Source organism: Strix uralensis, chromosome 4, assembly GCF_047716275.1.
Source record: "Strix uralensis isolate ZFMK-TIS-50842 chromosome 4, bStrUra1, whole genome shotgun sequence".
Lineage (NCBI taxonomy): Eukaryota > Metazoa > Chordata > Aves > Strigiformes > Strigidae > Strix > Strix uralensis.
Window position 1 is genome coordinate 127,128,772 of NC_133975.1, and position 16,690 is coordinate 127,145,461.

The window sequence follows — 16,690 nt, forward strand, 5'->3', positions numbered from 1 at the left end:
GTTAAAGCATGGCAATGAAATAAAACACTACTAAAAATTAAAACAAATATCACCATACCAGACTCAGAAGTAAGACCACCCTCACGTAATGGGGAGTTCAATCCTGTAAGTATGGCAGCAGGGAACGAGACCTCCTGTACTACTGGAGAGGGATCTGCCCCAGCCATAGGTGTCACCAGGATGGATCCAGTTGCACTGTGAGTCTTCAATTGCTGACAATTATTTCCTTGCACTGTATTTAACAACAGTGTCAACAGGCAGTTGAAAAATTTAGTCCAAACACATACTACTCCCCCCCAATTAACACACAAAATCCAGAATCATTGTCACATGATCAAAGAATGATTTATTAGAGCAACTTTATGATAAAATTATATAAAATAACAATTTGGTTTTTTAAAGATGTCCACAATATCACCTTGAAACAAAATGTACAGATACTGCCTATAGTCCAAACAAAAATAAATTACCATTCAAAAAAAACAAAAGCAGGAAAAAATCAGGGCAGGAGAAACAAATCAAAATTATACACAGCATTTCAAGAGGGTGTGGAAAAGAGAAAGTCATTAATTGATTCAAGTTATACAAACGTGTTTCAGCTTTACTCTCAGACAGCTCAGCTTGCATTTGTGTTGCATGCAAATGGAATGATCCAGTGAACAGTTCAGAACAGCAGAATCAGCAGCATAACAACAGCAGAGAGTGAAATAGGCACAATTCAGCACGGGGCACATCGAAAGTGAACAGGTAGTTCTGTCTGGTCTTTGCAAAAGTTATACACATTTACGGAACTTCAAAAATAGCTAGTGTGATCTGCAAAACAAGAAAAAACTAGTAGAATCTTGCACTTAAATACTTTACACTTCTTTATCTTTTTTTTTTTCCTCCTTTTTTTTTTTTCAGTAGGTTGGATGTAAACATTCCACTAGTTGTACCTTTACTAAAATACTCGAAGATGATGCAGACGTTCTTCCCTCCTGGAGCACGAGCACGACCGTGACAGGACATCACTGTAGATACAGTGAGGTCCTCACTCACAGAGCTCGCACACATGATCGCAGGAATTTACATTCACGCTATCAGAACAGAGTAACAGGATTTTACATTTGAAAGAGTCAAACTGAGAACATGGTTTTCAAGTATAGTGGAAGAGCTGAGGGCTGGGATTTTGAAAGGTGCTCATGGCATCAGGCACCCAAAGCGTATGAAACCCAGAAGGACCTGAGCACTTGCTTCCCCAAGACTTTGAAAATCCCACCCTTCGTTACATTTCTTTAGTCACATACAAAACACAAGAAAGCAATATGGTATGAGAGTGACCCACAGGTCAGCATCACCCCTACCAAGCCCAAACCAAGGTCCATCTGTAGCTTATGGAAGCCAACAGGTATCTTATGCACCGATCCTGGGCCACCCAGCTACGCCACTACACATCTGTGAGGTTCACGCTGGAGTCACACAGCGGTGTGTTTTCATGGCTGCATACAGTACTGCTTGTAAGAATGAACAATCAACGAAGGAGTAATAGTCAGGCGGCTAGCTCTTTGGCTTATCTGGAGCAGACAAGTGCAAATGGGGTGTACTTCAGAAGCAGAGAATACAAGAAAAAAATATGTTGCATTTCATCATTAACTAGCAAAACTGTTTTAAATGCAAAGATCCAAGGATGAATGTTGTGTCAGGACACAGAAGCATTTTATAGTTTGGCTGAGTCACAAATAAATTAAGCTGTGCATCCTCCCACCCCTTCACACACACATTTACAAATTATAAACAGACACCGACTGCATCCTTATTAGTCATGTGAAGAGGTACCATATTTTACGGTTTGATTAAATTGTAAGGTGTCTGCGGGCGCTCTCTGAAGTTCAGAACAGAGCAACCAAGGAAGAAAATCCATCCCTGATGTGTTCATGAATGAAAGAAGAATCAAGCAATTTTCAAGTAAACAGAAGTCCCATCAAGGACATGATGTAGAGAAACAAAATCCACTAGAGCATAGCCATGATGATGTGGAAACATGCTTAACAAATATTAATAAAAATCAGATGCCCGAGTAATTCACTTGTCTCTACAGCAAAACTGAAACTAACAGCAACACCTTATCTGTGAAGGTCCTTCAACTCTTAGTGAGTTGGGGTAGCACCTGGTCGGTTCAAACCCTAACCAAGAAGGGCTTGAGAAATTGTGTCTCATACATCAGGAATGATACCACCACTTATGATATCCATCAAGGACAGAGTCAGGTATTTCAAGAAAAACAAATCAGAATGAATAACTGAATGAACACATTCAGATAGTGTGCATATTACAGGCAGAAGAACATCAAGGGTGAATTCTTTTTTTATTCTGCATTCATCTATGTGAAAACCAGCAGATTTCTTCTTGGAAGAGCATCTCCACACAAGCAGATGAGTCTTATAACCTACTGGAAATCTTGGAAGGATATTTGCACCTATTGTTTACCAGCCAGCATCTTGCACGCTCAAAAGAAACCAATGGCCTGTTGGTATACTCTCATTTTGGGACCAGTCCTGTTTCTGCTGAGATTGATAGAAAGCTCCCACTGGCTTCACCAGGAAAGCAATCAAGGTCTTAGCTAGTAAGATCAAACACTTTGTGAGCATCCCTATTTAATTAAATTATTATAACAGCTTCCCACTGTTACAACATTCTAGCAGAAAAGCTCAGGTAACTACTGAAGCTAACTAAGGAATCCACTACCCACCCCAAAATATAAAGTCAGCACACAAGACGCAGTCAAGCTTGGGAAACCATTTTCACTGGTTAAACTACACACTGTATGAGGGCAAAGTGGAACTCATCTGCTCACCCTTCCCAGTAAACGTATCCTCCACAGCTACAAAAGAATTTCTTTACCTGATTACTGTTTATTGACCAGGAAGAATGAAAAAGGAATCGATACACAAGACAGAAAAACCTGGGAGCAAACACGTCTGGAAGAGGTCCCCTCAAAACCAAAACTTTTGTTCTTAAAATAACAAAAATTGCTTAATGTTTTGCTGGTTAACAGAAAGACAATACAAAATCTCAAACTTTTTTTAAACAAGAAATTGCTCAGTGCAACTGCACATAATCCTTAGTGTTTCTAGGATTATAACAGATCAAAAATAAAATCCAGACAAAAATCCCAAATGTACCAAGTGCTTGACACTGTTTAATAGCTTCTGAAGAATACCACAGAACGATGGTCTTCAAGCACTTTTGCATTGAAAAAAAATTTATAACAGAACTAGCCGTAAAGGTGGAGCTACATTTAAGACATTATTTTTTCAGTGCTGTCGAGTGAACACTAGTTCACAGCGACCGTGCAATTAAGTTTATTACATGAGCCATTGGAACAGATGTTTTTCTTAGCTCTCAGCAATTACCTAATCGCAAACATCTTAGTCTTTGGCCCAGCCAAGAGCACCTGTAGCTCACTGTAAAAAGATTGTATATTAACAAACAAAACAAAAACAAACAAACAAAAAAAAGCCCAATTTACAGACAGCATTTGTACCAAAATCATGAAAAGTTGGCAAGCTAAACTGTAAAATCTGACTTTTTGTACCTACCCCAAACTTTGGGCCTGAAAGATCATCAAAAATAGTAACTGTATTAGTAGTCTTTACATTCATACCATTATTAACTTTTACACCTTCTGAAGAGAAAAACAAAGGGTTTATTCTGTCTTGTTTTGGATTTTGGACTGAAAAAAACGATGCAGAACTTCAAAGTGGTTGCCTTTTTATGACCGCTGAAAAGGACTTCTTACACAACTGTAGTAAGAGTTTCTCCTAGAAACCCACGATATTGCACGATCTTTGTTGGATTTACACATTGATTCCAACAATGCTTCACTTGTACACTTAAAAAAAAAGAAATCAAAAAATAAAACCAAAACAAATATAGTACCAAAAAAGTGTTTTTTTTTTTTTAAATTGCGCCTCGTCACAAGTGAATAATTATAAACAGGCCAATGCAAGAACACTTTAGCTTCGGCAGTATTGAATGGAGCGTATGCAAAGCCTGTTTTCTTATGGCACACTGGAAGAATAAGTGAGTAATTTTCTAAAAATCAGTTTGCCTCTATGCTGACTATGTGCTGCTCCACAGTGCTAGTCTTGTTTAAAAGGCATACACAGACTTTCCATTCACCCTCACAGCATAGATTTTTTTTTTTTTGTGCAACGTGTTAGCAATCTAAACAACTGCTCCACACAAACTGTCCACAAACCACTCATACACAATACTAATGCAACAGTAGATTACAATATGATAGCAATACAAAATATTGTATCAGATCACGTATTTCTCCCCATCTGGAATGAAATTTGAATCTCGTAAGCTAGAAGATCCACAGTTCGATTTCTGTGTGTAGTTTCTCATCTGTGCTGGGGACAAAGTCTCCAGTGTGGACCCAGAAGTGTTAGCAGTCCTGACTTTAGTGGCTGTCGGTTGTTTAGCAGCAGAAGATGCTTTGTTACTGGCAACTACATCCAAGTTTCCAGTAGGGTCAATGATAGCGTTTATGACTGGGGAGGGAGAAAAAAAGACATACAGAGACATTAGCAGCACTCAAGAGTTTCTAAACAGAAGGTTGCTGCCTCCATTTTGAAGGCAGTAGAATGGTAGGTAGTACTCACGTTCATTTTAGACATGATATTTTTATCATTGGTACCTTCAGGCCTAATCAGCTTTAACAAGCAAAACCTCACCCAAAGTGAAGCTATGAGGACACTCAACTTTCTGGTTAAATTGGAAAAAACAAACTACAGCAGCCAAATGGCAAGCTTTTAGCAGAAGGCCGAAATGATGCCTGTATGTTTTTATATGTCTTTATTAAGCTTCTGGATGATGCAAGAGCTTGTCTTGCCTTTTCTATCGCACAGCTCTATCTGCAAAATTCAAGCCCAAAAAGTGTAGCACAGCTTATCGGCTGAAAGAGCTGCTAAGTATTATTTCAGCAGAACAGACCTTTGCCAGTTCATCTTATGGGAATATGCTAATTTCCACAAACAAAGCATTTCTGCAGCAACAGCTTCCACATTTCAAAAGTCAAAATTTTCTTCAAAATTGGCAGCACAAGATAAATCTACTCTTCATTCCATATGCTTGTCAGAGAGCACTGTGCGAACAAACTAAACTTCTGCATCCTTTCCCAGCTTTCACTGGCAAATCAAGCCATTTTATTTTGTACAATTTACTGGCATTTGAGAGACAAAAAGAACATTTTAAATGACCAACCTTCAAGCTGTTTTTGAACTCTCCTAAGCTCCTTCAGGATAGAACTGATTTCCTAGAAACAAAAGCATCAGAATGGAAAATTAAGCAACAAAGTACTCAACTGACACAGGAATCTAGTCTTACTCCTTCTGCCTTATCTGATCAAAGAGATTCAAGTCAGTTCCAACCTTGCTTGTTTAACAGAAAAGACAAAGCTAGTATCTGCATCGAGGTGCCTTTGGTCAGTGCACTGGAACCTCTGCTCTGCATCATTTCACCAAGTGCTACACCACCACCCAGTTCATAGCCACAGTGGTTTTTAGATTTGACATGTTAGCCAGATTAACTGTACAAAGGCTCCTCACATCTCCCTTAATACCAAATACATGGAGATATTTGTAAACTCAACTCCTAGACCAGACAAAGCAACTGACCACACATATACTGCTGTAGTACTGAGCTACACAGGTCCTGTACAGTGTTGTATGTACACTTAGCATTAAACATATTTACTGGGTCCATTATTGTACCACTGTCAGTCCCTATCAATGACAATAAGAGGTCATGAGAGCACAAACACCACCCTAGGGCTGAAGCTTTTTTATTGCCCTATTATCAAACTGTTACAGGTGAAGAAAACAAACATTCATGAGAAACACCTGTCTACAACTGAAGCTGTGGCAACCACATGGTAGGTGATGCTTTAGCAGATGTTTAAATGAGGCCTAATGACCCTGAACTTGAACATCTGTTAAGGGACTGGGTCTCTGAAGATGAATCACAAAGGGAGAAGGGAGGTTTTGGTGAAACACAACAGCTGAAGGAACTCACTTTGTCACATTTCAAATAGCAACAAAAACCAGCAGTTCAACACATGCAAATGGACTAGAAACTTCAGAAATGGATTTGAAAAGGGCCAGAGCTTGTTGTTTTAGCTTCTTACAAAGCTTTCATGGATGAAAGCCTTCAGTATTTCACTTGTTTGCGTGGTCTTACCTTGTTTGATGTCTTCAGAATTGGCACTTCATTTTCTGAATTCATTTTGGCCTCCATCTCCTCCCAGGTCCTTTCCGAGTTTTGAAACAGAATCCTGCAGCACAAGAAGTGGAGCAGGTCTTAAAATTGCCATCCAAAAGCTGATTGTTTAAAAGACTTAATTATCACAAGATATGGCAACAAAGGAGATTAGTGGATCAGTGACTGCATAAAGTGCCTTTCAGCTGATTTAGGAACAATCCCAAGTCCTTCACTAACTGATGTCTTCTATAGCAACAACAAGCTCTGAAGAGATTTCACAAGCTTGGTGACCTGCAGGCTTTCCAAGAGCCTTGGGACAGAGAAGGAAAGAGGAGACAATCCACCAATATTCTGCTGTATCTTTGCACAGGCAACATTTCAAAGTTAAGGCATCAACAGGCATTACAAATCCAGCATTAAAATTCCAAAGGCTGGAATTTTCCTCTTATATGAGGAAAAGAGATAGCAAATAATCACGTTGCCCCTCGTTCACTGCACACACAGTTTCCTACATCTAGATTCCCTGCATCTTGATAACAAGACCTTCCAAGGCGACAATGCATTATCTTCCATAAGCAGCAAGTCAACAAACTCGGTAGCAAGTCAACATTTCAGGCCAGGGACAAAAAGTTACTTACTTCATTTTTTCAGCTAGGTTTTCTGTATTTTCACGGATTGTATGTGATAACTGGGACACTGGGTTCAACATCAGATTGTCAAAGATTACCTAAAATATAAGGGCAAATGAGAGAACTTCTAGCAAAAGTGGCATATTACAAAACTGGAAATTTTTTTACAGTAAGTGATCTCTACTGAAACTTCTTCATCTACGTGAATGATACTTGAAGCTCAAGGGAGATGAAGATGATGTGCAGCTTTGTTGCAGCACTTTGGCAAAAAGATTAATACTAACTTGTTCAGATTTTTTTTTCTAGAGACAGAGAGACAGTTGTCTGCAGTAACATAACCATTTAAGCATTTCTGAAACAAAAAGCTTAAGGCTTTCCAAGCTTCACAGGCACCTCCCCCCCCCAAAAAAATCAAAAGCCAAATCACAATGCAAGAAGTCCCACAAGCAGTCTCAGTGAAACCATCTAATGTGATTTATATGAGTTCAAGCCACCTTCACAGCCAGGTATCCCACCATGTTACATTCTGCTTTGTTAAAAACAACAACAAACCATCAAACCCCAACTATTCCAAGTCCTGTGGCTCAGCAGAGCCCCCAGGCTTCTGCCAGGAAAGCCCACATCAGCTGGGGACAGTCTGAACCTGCATCTTTTATTCAGCCTTGGCACCCCTCTACAGGAGAGTGAGGGATTGCTTCAATCAGTGACAGGATAGGATCGGTACCAGTGGCTCAGCCTAAGCTCGCCCCCCCATCCTCCCATCTGAGCCACACTCCACCTCCAGAGCAGCTGAGTGCCTGTGCTGGAGCCCAGCTCTCCGCTCCTGCCAGCCCTGTCTCCCTGGAGCCTCTGTCCCAGCTCTTCCTACCCAACCAGAGCCAGCAGGCTGAAAACAAGCAGAAACAACAGCCGAGGGTTGCATCAGCTCCTCCGCTCTCTGGCACCATCACCCTGCTACACCCCTCACCCCAACACCTGCCCCAGCCTCCAGTTTCAGGTCAGGCTTCCTCACCCTTTAGCACCATGCCAGTGACTTCTAGGTTACCCTGCTCTCTCAGCCCAGAAGAATTGCAGCAAATTGTGTATGTTGGGGGGAGCAATGCAGAACAAGTGGCTTTGGCTTTGCCATCTGCAGGGCACCACACAGCAAACCAGCTGTGCCACAGCACTCAAGCCCAGCTGCAGAAACTCCTCGCAAGATCCAGATTCTGCCAGTGCTGCTTCACAGACAGCTCTAACCAGGATACTGGCTGCAGAAAACGAAGGTGATTTCAAAGTTGCGATTTTTGTGTCCGGGATTTCAAAGCTGAGATTTTTGTGGTTTTCTTTAAAACAGCAGTGAAATAAGTGGGCTCTGACATTGAATGCCTCCTCCCAAACCAGTGACCAAGCCTCAGGTTTTAGTGGAGTTTTACACAAGAGAAGAAACTTCCAGTCAGTACTGGCAAGAAGGGTGATTCTGTTCCTCTTTTTTTGCTTTTTTAAACGCTGTTTCTATACCTACAAGTCAAGGCTCTTGAGAAGTGCTTTTTTTTTTTTTTTGAGTAGCCTCCTTTGGCAGCTTAGAAAGAGCAGGTATACATACTGCAGCTTAAAGCAATGTCATATATAAAGTAAAGAAAAAGGTGGCCTGCCTCCTCACGGTTTCTTGTCCTCGTTTTTCTTGAGGGATCATCTTCTCTATTATCGTTCATATTTTGGTCAAAATCCTTCAGTTCCACTGATCCCGGAGGCACTTTCTGGTAGTTCAGACTTGCTTCTGGAATGTGCTGCACCAACTTGGAAATAATGAGTAATGAGTCATTAAAAATTAGTAGGGAAGGAGGCACACAGGCACTCACTGCAGGTACTGCAGATTTTCAGGCAAGCCCCAGAGGAACACTGATTCATTTAAGTCTTGTTCAGACAGGTATGGGTTCCTAAGTAAATTACTAGACCCCAATCCTGCAAGCGTCTACCCACTGGAGTCATCCCGTGAAACTCAGCGGGGCTATTTCACTTTATAATTTTGAGTATGCAGTTGAAAAGTACATCTTTGCCTTTTTTAAATTTAGCTAAAACTCAAAAAGGCCCTATTTTCCCATATCTTATGTTTTAGTATATCAATGCAACATTAAAGCCACACTAAAATTAATCAGAAAACATTTAGTAACACATGGAAGAGATGAAAAAGCAATACAAAACCACTGACAATGCAAATAATTAACAGAAAGAACAGAAAAGACAAGACAGCTACTCCTCTTTGGTTGACTGAGAGACAAAAACTCTGAAAGAAGGGGAGGAAAATAACAGTGACAAGACAGAGATACAAAAATAATGGGATGGAAAGTGCACCTGAGATGGATATGCCAGCCGAAAAGATCTACGAGCAATCTGTGTTAAAACAGAAACAAAGAGATCAATGCTAGTGAGTGACTGTGACAGCAAGTATCACAAGAGAACACATGGTTTGGGGTTATTTTGGGTCGACATTCCCAAAGGCACATTCCTGAGGATCAGCACTCGATGCCCACCTCCCACATGCACTGAAGCCCATGGGGGTCCTGGTCACCAACCAGAGGCAGTCTTGGGCAGCTCTCCAGTTACTTTGAAACAGACTGTGCTGAATGAAATTCAGCAGCCCTCCGAGCACAGAGAACGGGCTAAATATACAGCCCAGGAGGTTTTCTGGTTGGCAAAGCACACAGCTCTTGTGAGGAAACCCTGTGCCATCCAAGGTCCAGGCTCCCCACACTCCATGCAATAGCACTTGGGTTATACACAGGCAGAAGGTATGAGGTATTATGGTACAGGGGCACAACAGACAAAATGTTTAGCTAATAAGCTTCTCTTTCTTTTAAGCATCCTTTCATGAAGTGCAGAAACAGTAAGTTAGGCTGCTTGCAGCAGTGAAACAGCATCAGAAGGGAACGAGATATTCCTACAGTCCAGCAGTTCTCAGCACCACCAGTTGAAAACACGGTAAGGACGGCACCTGCTCCCCAGCACCAGGAGGTTTTCATATGTGACCTGATCTCTCTTCATGCTTTCCATTCTGTCACACCCGTAAGCATTTCCTCTTGCCATACCAACATTCATACTAAGTACATTAAACAACTTAACAAACATAATTGGGCTCTTAGGTTTTTGCTATATCATTATCAACTTTAAGAAAAGACCAAGCAAAATAATTTCACGCAGGGCTAAAATTTGCAGAAGCGGCCAGTGATTTGGGATGACCCACTTGACATTTGCAGCAGCTGAGCTTTCAGTTTGACTGCTCAGCTCTGCAGAAAACTGGGTCCTGTAAAAACTACACACCCACAACAAGGCATCCCAAACAAACCATGGCTTTGGTAAACAGGAAGCAGGAAGGTTTCACCCTTGCTGGACCCTTTCTTTGGTTTGTTTGGGGTTTTTTTGCTTGATTTGTGGTAGAACTCAGCTCAGTATGTCAGGAATCTAGGCTATTATATACTATACAGCCGAGAGCAACAAAACCAAACAAAAATACCCCAAACATCCACTATGGAACTGAAAACCTCCCTGGAAAACATCCAAGCCAACACTGGACCTGAAAGGACAGAACATGAAGAATAAGGTTTAAATCTAATGCTTCATCTTAACTTTTAAGAGAATGCTCACTATTTTAACCTTTAACCAAGCTTCATAATAAAAGTAATTTAAAAAGCAGTTCATTTGAGGCTGAGAAATTGCTGTGCCACACACTGGTCCAAAGTGAAGCTTCTGGTATGATGTTAAATCCTCAGAAGTGATTCCAGCATCAGCACTTACTTTTCCTGCATTTTCCCCCACTTTATCAGCAGAGGTATAAATATTTACTAGTAGAAAATCAAGAGCTAGCAGAATGGCATACAACACTGCGAGAGCCAGAGCAGTATAAGAAACAGTCACACTCAGAAAACATTTTATATTCACATATTTTATCAGATGCTTCAATACGTTACTATATTAGCTATTTCTCATCCCTGTGTCCTTTCCTAGAATACTTAATATAAAGTTGCTTTATAAACACTCACAAAATTCAGTGTTTAGCATCACACACATTCATTTTCCGCTATTTCCTAGCGACTTCCCTGCATTAAGCCAAAATAGTTATTTTATCACAGATTCAGCAGCACCCAGACTGAGGGAAGTGTGTCCACTGATTCTAGTTCAGTTCCAAAGGCATAATTTGTGTTTATATTACTCCCATTCATAACATGAACCCCAAGATGCACAGTTGAGGATCCCAAGCTATTCAGCATTCAGCTCTACATTCCAGCATCGGGAGTAGAAATTCCTGCCAATTTAACCCATTCGTGGCCATCGCTAACATAAGGGCAGCTCCACTGATGCATATCAGCATTTTGGGTGTAACTAAAATGGCCTCCCAGCCGCTGGCCCTACTGAAATCACAGTCTTATTCAACCCTATTTGGAGCAAATCTAGTTAAAAGCCTTTATGGTGGTTTCAGCCACCACTGGCTGAACATACCAAAGGTTATGGCTCCTGACCTGTCTTCACAGACTCCTACCACCGCTTCTTCATTTACACCAGTGTAAGACCTAAAAAGTGGCTCTAGCAGTGGGTACAGCCTGGAGCATTACCTCCAGCCTTACACTGGCTCTCCAGACCATTGCGAGGGGGCTGACTGGCACATCCCACACAGCACACAGCAGCGTTGCAAAGCCACGTCACAGAGAAACCCTCAGTTCGCCTGGGTCTGAGCAATCCTGGCAAGCCATTCAGGATCACTACCTCGAACTTTAGAAGCCATCATTTTGCACAGAGTAGAAACACAAGCTTTTTGCAGGTGTCCTTCCTCCTCTAGCAGCAGGGAACATTCCTCTGTATATCCTGACACAGCTGCACCGTTCAGTGGCACTTGACAAAGCAGTAGGTGCGCTGCCTTTCTGGAAGGAAATTAGTGCTGAGCACTGGTCATTACCAACCCAAAGCAAACGTTTCATTTGCAAGTCAGAAGTAATGTAGATTTGTCACCTTAACTGCTCAAAAAGAATAATACAAAAGGCAGTTTTGTAGGTGTGGCACTTGCATGGCAACGGAAGCAGTAAAACACTATCTCAGAGCCTGAAGTTATTGCAAAATATTTGTGCACTGCGGCTCCACCAGCCCCAGGAAAAAAAAGCTCCCTAAGCAGGCTGCAGCTGATCTTGGCTTAACAAGCACAGCCACACTTGCCTGATATTCTGGGTATCTCCCTAAACTTCTGCTTTGCACCTTCACTGCTGTGATGATCACTGCAGGGTGACAGGGCCTCCAAGTAGTTTCTTGACAAGGCAAGAAGTTTGGTCCTCAGCTTTGAGCCCTGCTTAGGTTCAAACTGCAATTCTCACAACAGTCAAAGACAACAGGGGGCCCAAGAGGCCCATCTGAACAGCAGATAAAGAGCCCTGTGTGGTTTTTTAAGCCCAAGCTGGTGTTAGACAGGAGGGAATATGGATTTAAACATCAGCAACAGCTATTTTGCTTTGCAGCTGGAGCCTCCCGGTGACCTTGCAGCCAAGTTTGAGCTGAGCTGAGTCCTTGCGCTGCAGCACTGGTGAGCCAAATTAAGAAATGGCCTCTCTCCTCCCCACTCCAGTGCAGACAAACTGTGATACACAGTTTGGGAGGAAGCCACAGGCTCAGTGAAGGCTGGAGGACAGCACTTCCCAGGCTAACTGCCTTCCTCCTTGCCCACCTTGCTGACTGGAGAGCAGAGTCCCTGCCCTTGCCCATCAATACACAGATGGAGGGAGGAGATTCAAGAAACAGCTGCACAGCGTTTCAATGGCCCTGACAGAAAGGACACAGCAGAGGTACAAAATACAGAGCTGATACAGAGTGTGCAGCCAGAGCACACCGTCAGTGCCTTGTCTGGAAGAAGAGAGGCTCAGGCTCCCTGGTATGGCAGCGCAGCATGCCCCCATCCCATCCTGTTCCTCAGATGCAAACTTCAGAGACTAAAGTCTGACTATAGGTCATGAGATCCTAAAGGAAATAATATGAGGAATCTAACATTTTGACACTAGGGCTCTCCTACTTCCTGGTGGCACAGTAAGGATGCCCCCAACAAAAGCCAAACCTGCCTAGATCCAGTATAGCTCTTGACCCATTCAGCCTGCTCCCACCTCTTGCAAGGCTGGCTGCGGCACAGCGGAGGGCACAATAAAGAGCACCCTAAACAGACTGCAGTCAATCCTTCTGCTGGTGTTTTTTCAGGGGGGCAAGGGGTGAGGTTCTTCTAATGTTGCAGCAACTGGGGATACTGCCCTGGTCTCCCACCACAACCATACCCCACATACTTGCTCACATTCAGAGGTGGAGATTTCTGTCGTTTGGGATCTTACCTCTTCTCTCGCTGATATGGTGGAAGCAGGAGTGTTGGGCACAGAGCTGAGGGAGGTGCTTTGTCCCGTCCCTGATGAACTCTGTGAGTCCCCATCGCCAGCAACATCGTGAATCTCTCGAGCAAGGATAGCCACATCCTTCACCAAGGTCTGGCTGAGTCTGAAGCACAGGGCACGCAGCAGAGCCATTAGGACACATGATACAACAAGCCTTGTACTCATAAAATATAAAAGAAGCAGCCACCAAAAGTTTGTATGAATTATAACCGCTGCGGAGGCTAGGGAAAGCAGGTTTTTTGGGGGGTGCCTTGGCAGGGTGATGAGGAATACTCTGGCTGCATACAAGAGGAACAAAATAAATCCACACCCCTCCTGAACCCGCTTTAAAGTAGACATTTGATATAAAGCAAATTCTAGTGACTACACACACTACCAGAAAGTGTTGGAGACAACATCATGTTAATGCTCCCCCCCATCCATTCTACCTCCTTTTTTTTTTTTTTTTTTTTAAATAGAACACAGCCGCTTTTTCTTCTTGAGACTTCTTTCTTCTCCCTTAAAAAGCCCATACAAGGAAAAGCTTTTTTCTTCATTACTTAAATAACAAAATTTCACAGTCTCTTTCCTTCTCCTTTGTGGTTTATAGACTGTAAATCAAAGCATGCCTCCACAGTCTCCAGAAGGGCTGAGGGATTACCAGGGTAAGCACAGCATACCTTAGAGGGGTCTGGTTTTCAGAAACCAAATCTTGAAACTTCAAGCCCCCTGACAGGTATCCAGTTAACACTCAGTGATTGCAGCACTCTGCTCTAGTTGCTCTAGACCTCAAAAACAATTTCTAAGTCTCTGGACTGTTGCTAGCAGAGCTTTAACAAAAAAGAAAAAAAACACCAAACACACCACCTTCAGACCAACCATAGCTGTTGTGGTAATTTTAACAAAAAGCTTCTAAGAGAAAAAAAATAATCTTCCAGCTAGCTAGCTTCATCTAAAAGACACTTTCCTCTTTAATTCGAAAAACCAAGCACTGTAATAAAACTGTCAGTTCATCAAAACATTTCCTCGGCAAGAAAATGCATAATTGAACTAGTAAAAAGTCGTTTGATCTGCCTGCCTAAGGTGCCCCCTATCCCTGCTGGTTTGGATAGAGCTGTTACCAAACACATCCATTATGTGATTCACTTACTGTAAACAAGTGGCATTTTCCCTTTTAACTCTCTCTGACTCCTCTAAACCCCTCCCAGTTAATTTGGGAGCAGCAACGGAAATCAGAACTGCAATTACGACGCAGACTCTGTGACCGAGCCCAGCAATGTGCAGCGCCAGACAAGTCTGACGCAACCATTTATTTATAGCTGCTGCAACCCGAAGCGCTCTCCTGGGCTAGGAATGGAGGGAAGCCAGCGTCTCCCACACGCACACTGCGTGCGGCACAGGTAACGCAGCCTGGTTTGAAGGCTGACACACAGATAGCAGCCTGACAGCAACGTTCAGGCAAGAAAAGCCCTTTTGAGATCAGTGCGGCAAGTGATATGGGTGCCGTGGAAATGCTGACCAAAAGCAGACAGAAGATGGCTTCCTCAGTCAAAAGTATTTCAAGTATGGCCAGTACAACTGAAGACCAGTATTTCTGGAAAGTTGGCATAACACGGTTGCATATTAGAGATGTCAAACCTCAAATGCCACAGTTTAAAAAAAGAATCTGTTTGCTTTACCGCCGAGGTCCTCCAGGCAACCATCAGACCACCAGTATACAACAGGTCCTGTATCCAGGGTCATCAAGCTAAGCAACGACTCGTTTATACATAGGGCCTAGACAGGTCTGGATTCAATTGTGCCAAGCAAAGAGGTTTCTGCCCCACAGCAACTGCTTACTGCTCTCTCGGCAGCTTCAGGCAAAGCAGCTTCAATAGTTTACATATTCAGTCTTTGCTAATCCATTTGACTTCCCCTGCAGAGAATTGGGACAGCTCACACCAGCTAATCCATGTGTGCAGGTAACTTCCAGCAGAAAGCAGCGATAAGCAGGTATAGACAGTTACATATTTTGACAGACGTCAAGCTACAAGAGGAGACCTGTCCACAGCTTGAACAAGAAACAAACCAAGAAAACAATGCCCTGCGCGCCTTGGCATTTTCTAGAGAGAAGGTAAAACCAGCACATCCTAGCTGTAAAGCTTCATGAAAACTTTCCAAGTCTGAACAAGTTGATGTTCAGATATGAAGAAGATGGGAGGCACAAAAACAACAGGAGAGTGTGCATCTCCTTCTACCTCCTCATCTGGGTGTGATTTTAACACCAAGGAAAACTCAACCCGTTTTGAACATCTGGGTCAATACAGAAAGCCCCACCTCACCTGGCTATTTCTGCTATCTCTGCTGTTTGCGCCATGAAGTTGTAGGGGTCAGGGTGGTCATCAAAATCTTCATCGTCATCCGTTTCTCTGCCGTTGTGCTTCTGCTTGCTCAGCCCAGAGCCACGTATCCTCGGCGTTTGTGTGGCTGTTGAAGTATGGGAGCGTTTGTGTTTAGGGGAGCTGTGATTTGAGCCATATTCCTCCTCCGAAGTAGAAGTGTAATCTGAACCCTGTGGTCTCCGCCTTGATGCTTATAAAAAATGAATTGGTTTCAGACCGAGGAAAGTAGTAAAGAATAACTACAAAAGGGCAAAAAGGTAACACAAAACTAGCCCAAGAGCATAAGGAGAGGAGAGTTTCTGTGCAGATTTTAAATTTAACACCACATTCTCAGGCTTATTTCAAAGTTGAGCACTTCTATGGCTCCCATTCACTATACAAATTTGGATTGGGAAATTCCAGTGGAAAAGCAAAATGACTGTGTTAACAACTCCAATGTAGTAAATTATTACCACAGACTTGGCTTTCCATGCACAGAAGCTCTGTGTATAAGCAGCACACATTTCAGACTCCTTATAGTCCCATAGAAGTCCTTTTCTAAAAAGAGCCCAATTTTCAAGCCTGCAGACACCTTTCCAGTTAGCTGCAAGTACAAGCAAAAGAAGGGTTTTTTGAGTGAAGAACAGACTATGGTCCTTGGTGTTACTTGCAAGAGTCCACACCCCCACATTCACCTCCTGCCTCACAATTCACCATTAATGACACTCTACAAGAAAGAGTGTTCACACAGTCGGAACCAGCTCCAACCCCTGGAGCCAAGTGGAAGCTGCCCACTTGTCCCAACCGGTTCTGCAGATCTGTAGACACCCACGTCCTCCTCGCATGGGAAGCACTGAGATGTCCTTATTTGAAAACTGGGCTCCTGGTGTTCGCTGCCTTACTACACTCTCTATGGATACCGCTGCATTCCCTTCCGACTTCCCCTGGAGAATGAAGGCCCACCAAACACAGAACCAGCCAAGTTATTTAAATTACAACATCTAAAAGCTTCACTGTGTTACCAAGATTATCATAACACTGAAACACTGCAAGTGAATTAAACCAGCATCATAGATCATACAAA

The 16,690-nt window shown here is 42.7% G+C and overlaps 1 protein-coding gene across 8 annotated transcripts in view; it reads right to left on the reverse strand.

The window, feature by feature from the left end:
- Positions 1–320: 320 nt before the first annotated feature.
- Positions 321–16,690, reverse strand: part of CEP170B (centrosomal protein 170B) — a 59,793-nt gene continuing 43,423 nt past the window's right edge. For 2 of the 8 annotated variants that reach the window (XM_074869067.1, XM_074869065.1), the window contains 8 exons: positions 15,568–15,817; positions 13,211–13,370; positions 9,210–9,248; positions 8,510–8,653; positions 6,885–6,973; positions 6,226–6,319; positions 5,251–5,302; positions 321–4,538 (listed from right to left, as the gene is read on the reverse strand). In XM_074869067.1, coding sequence (XP_074725168.1) covers positions 4,303–4,538; positions 5,251–5,302; positions 6,226–6,319; positions 6,885–6,973; positions 8,510–8,653; positions 9,210–9,248; positions 13,211–13,370; positions 15,568–15,817 — 1,064 coding nt within the window. In that variant the 3' untranslated portion in view covers positions 321–4,302. The remainder of the gene's footprint in view (positions 4,539–5,250; positions 5,303–6,225; positions 6,320–6,884; positions 6,974–8,509; positions 8,654–9,209; positions 9,249–13,210; positions 13,371–15,567; positions 15,818–16,690) is intronic. The other 6 variants (XM_074869072.1, XM_074869069.1, XM_074869071.1 and 3 more) reach the window with 4 other exon arrangements.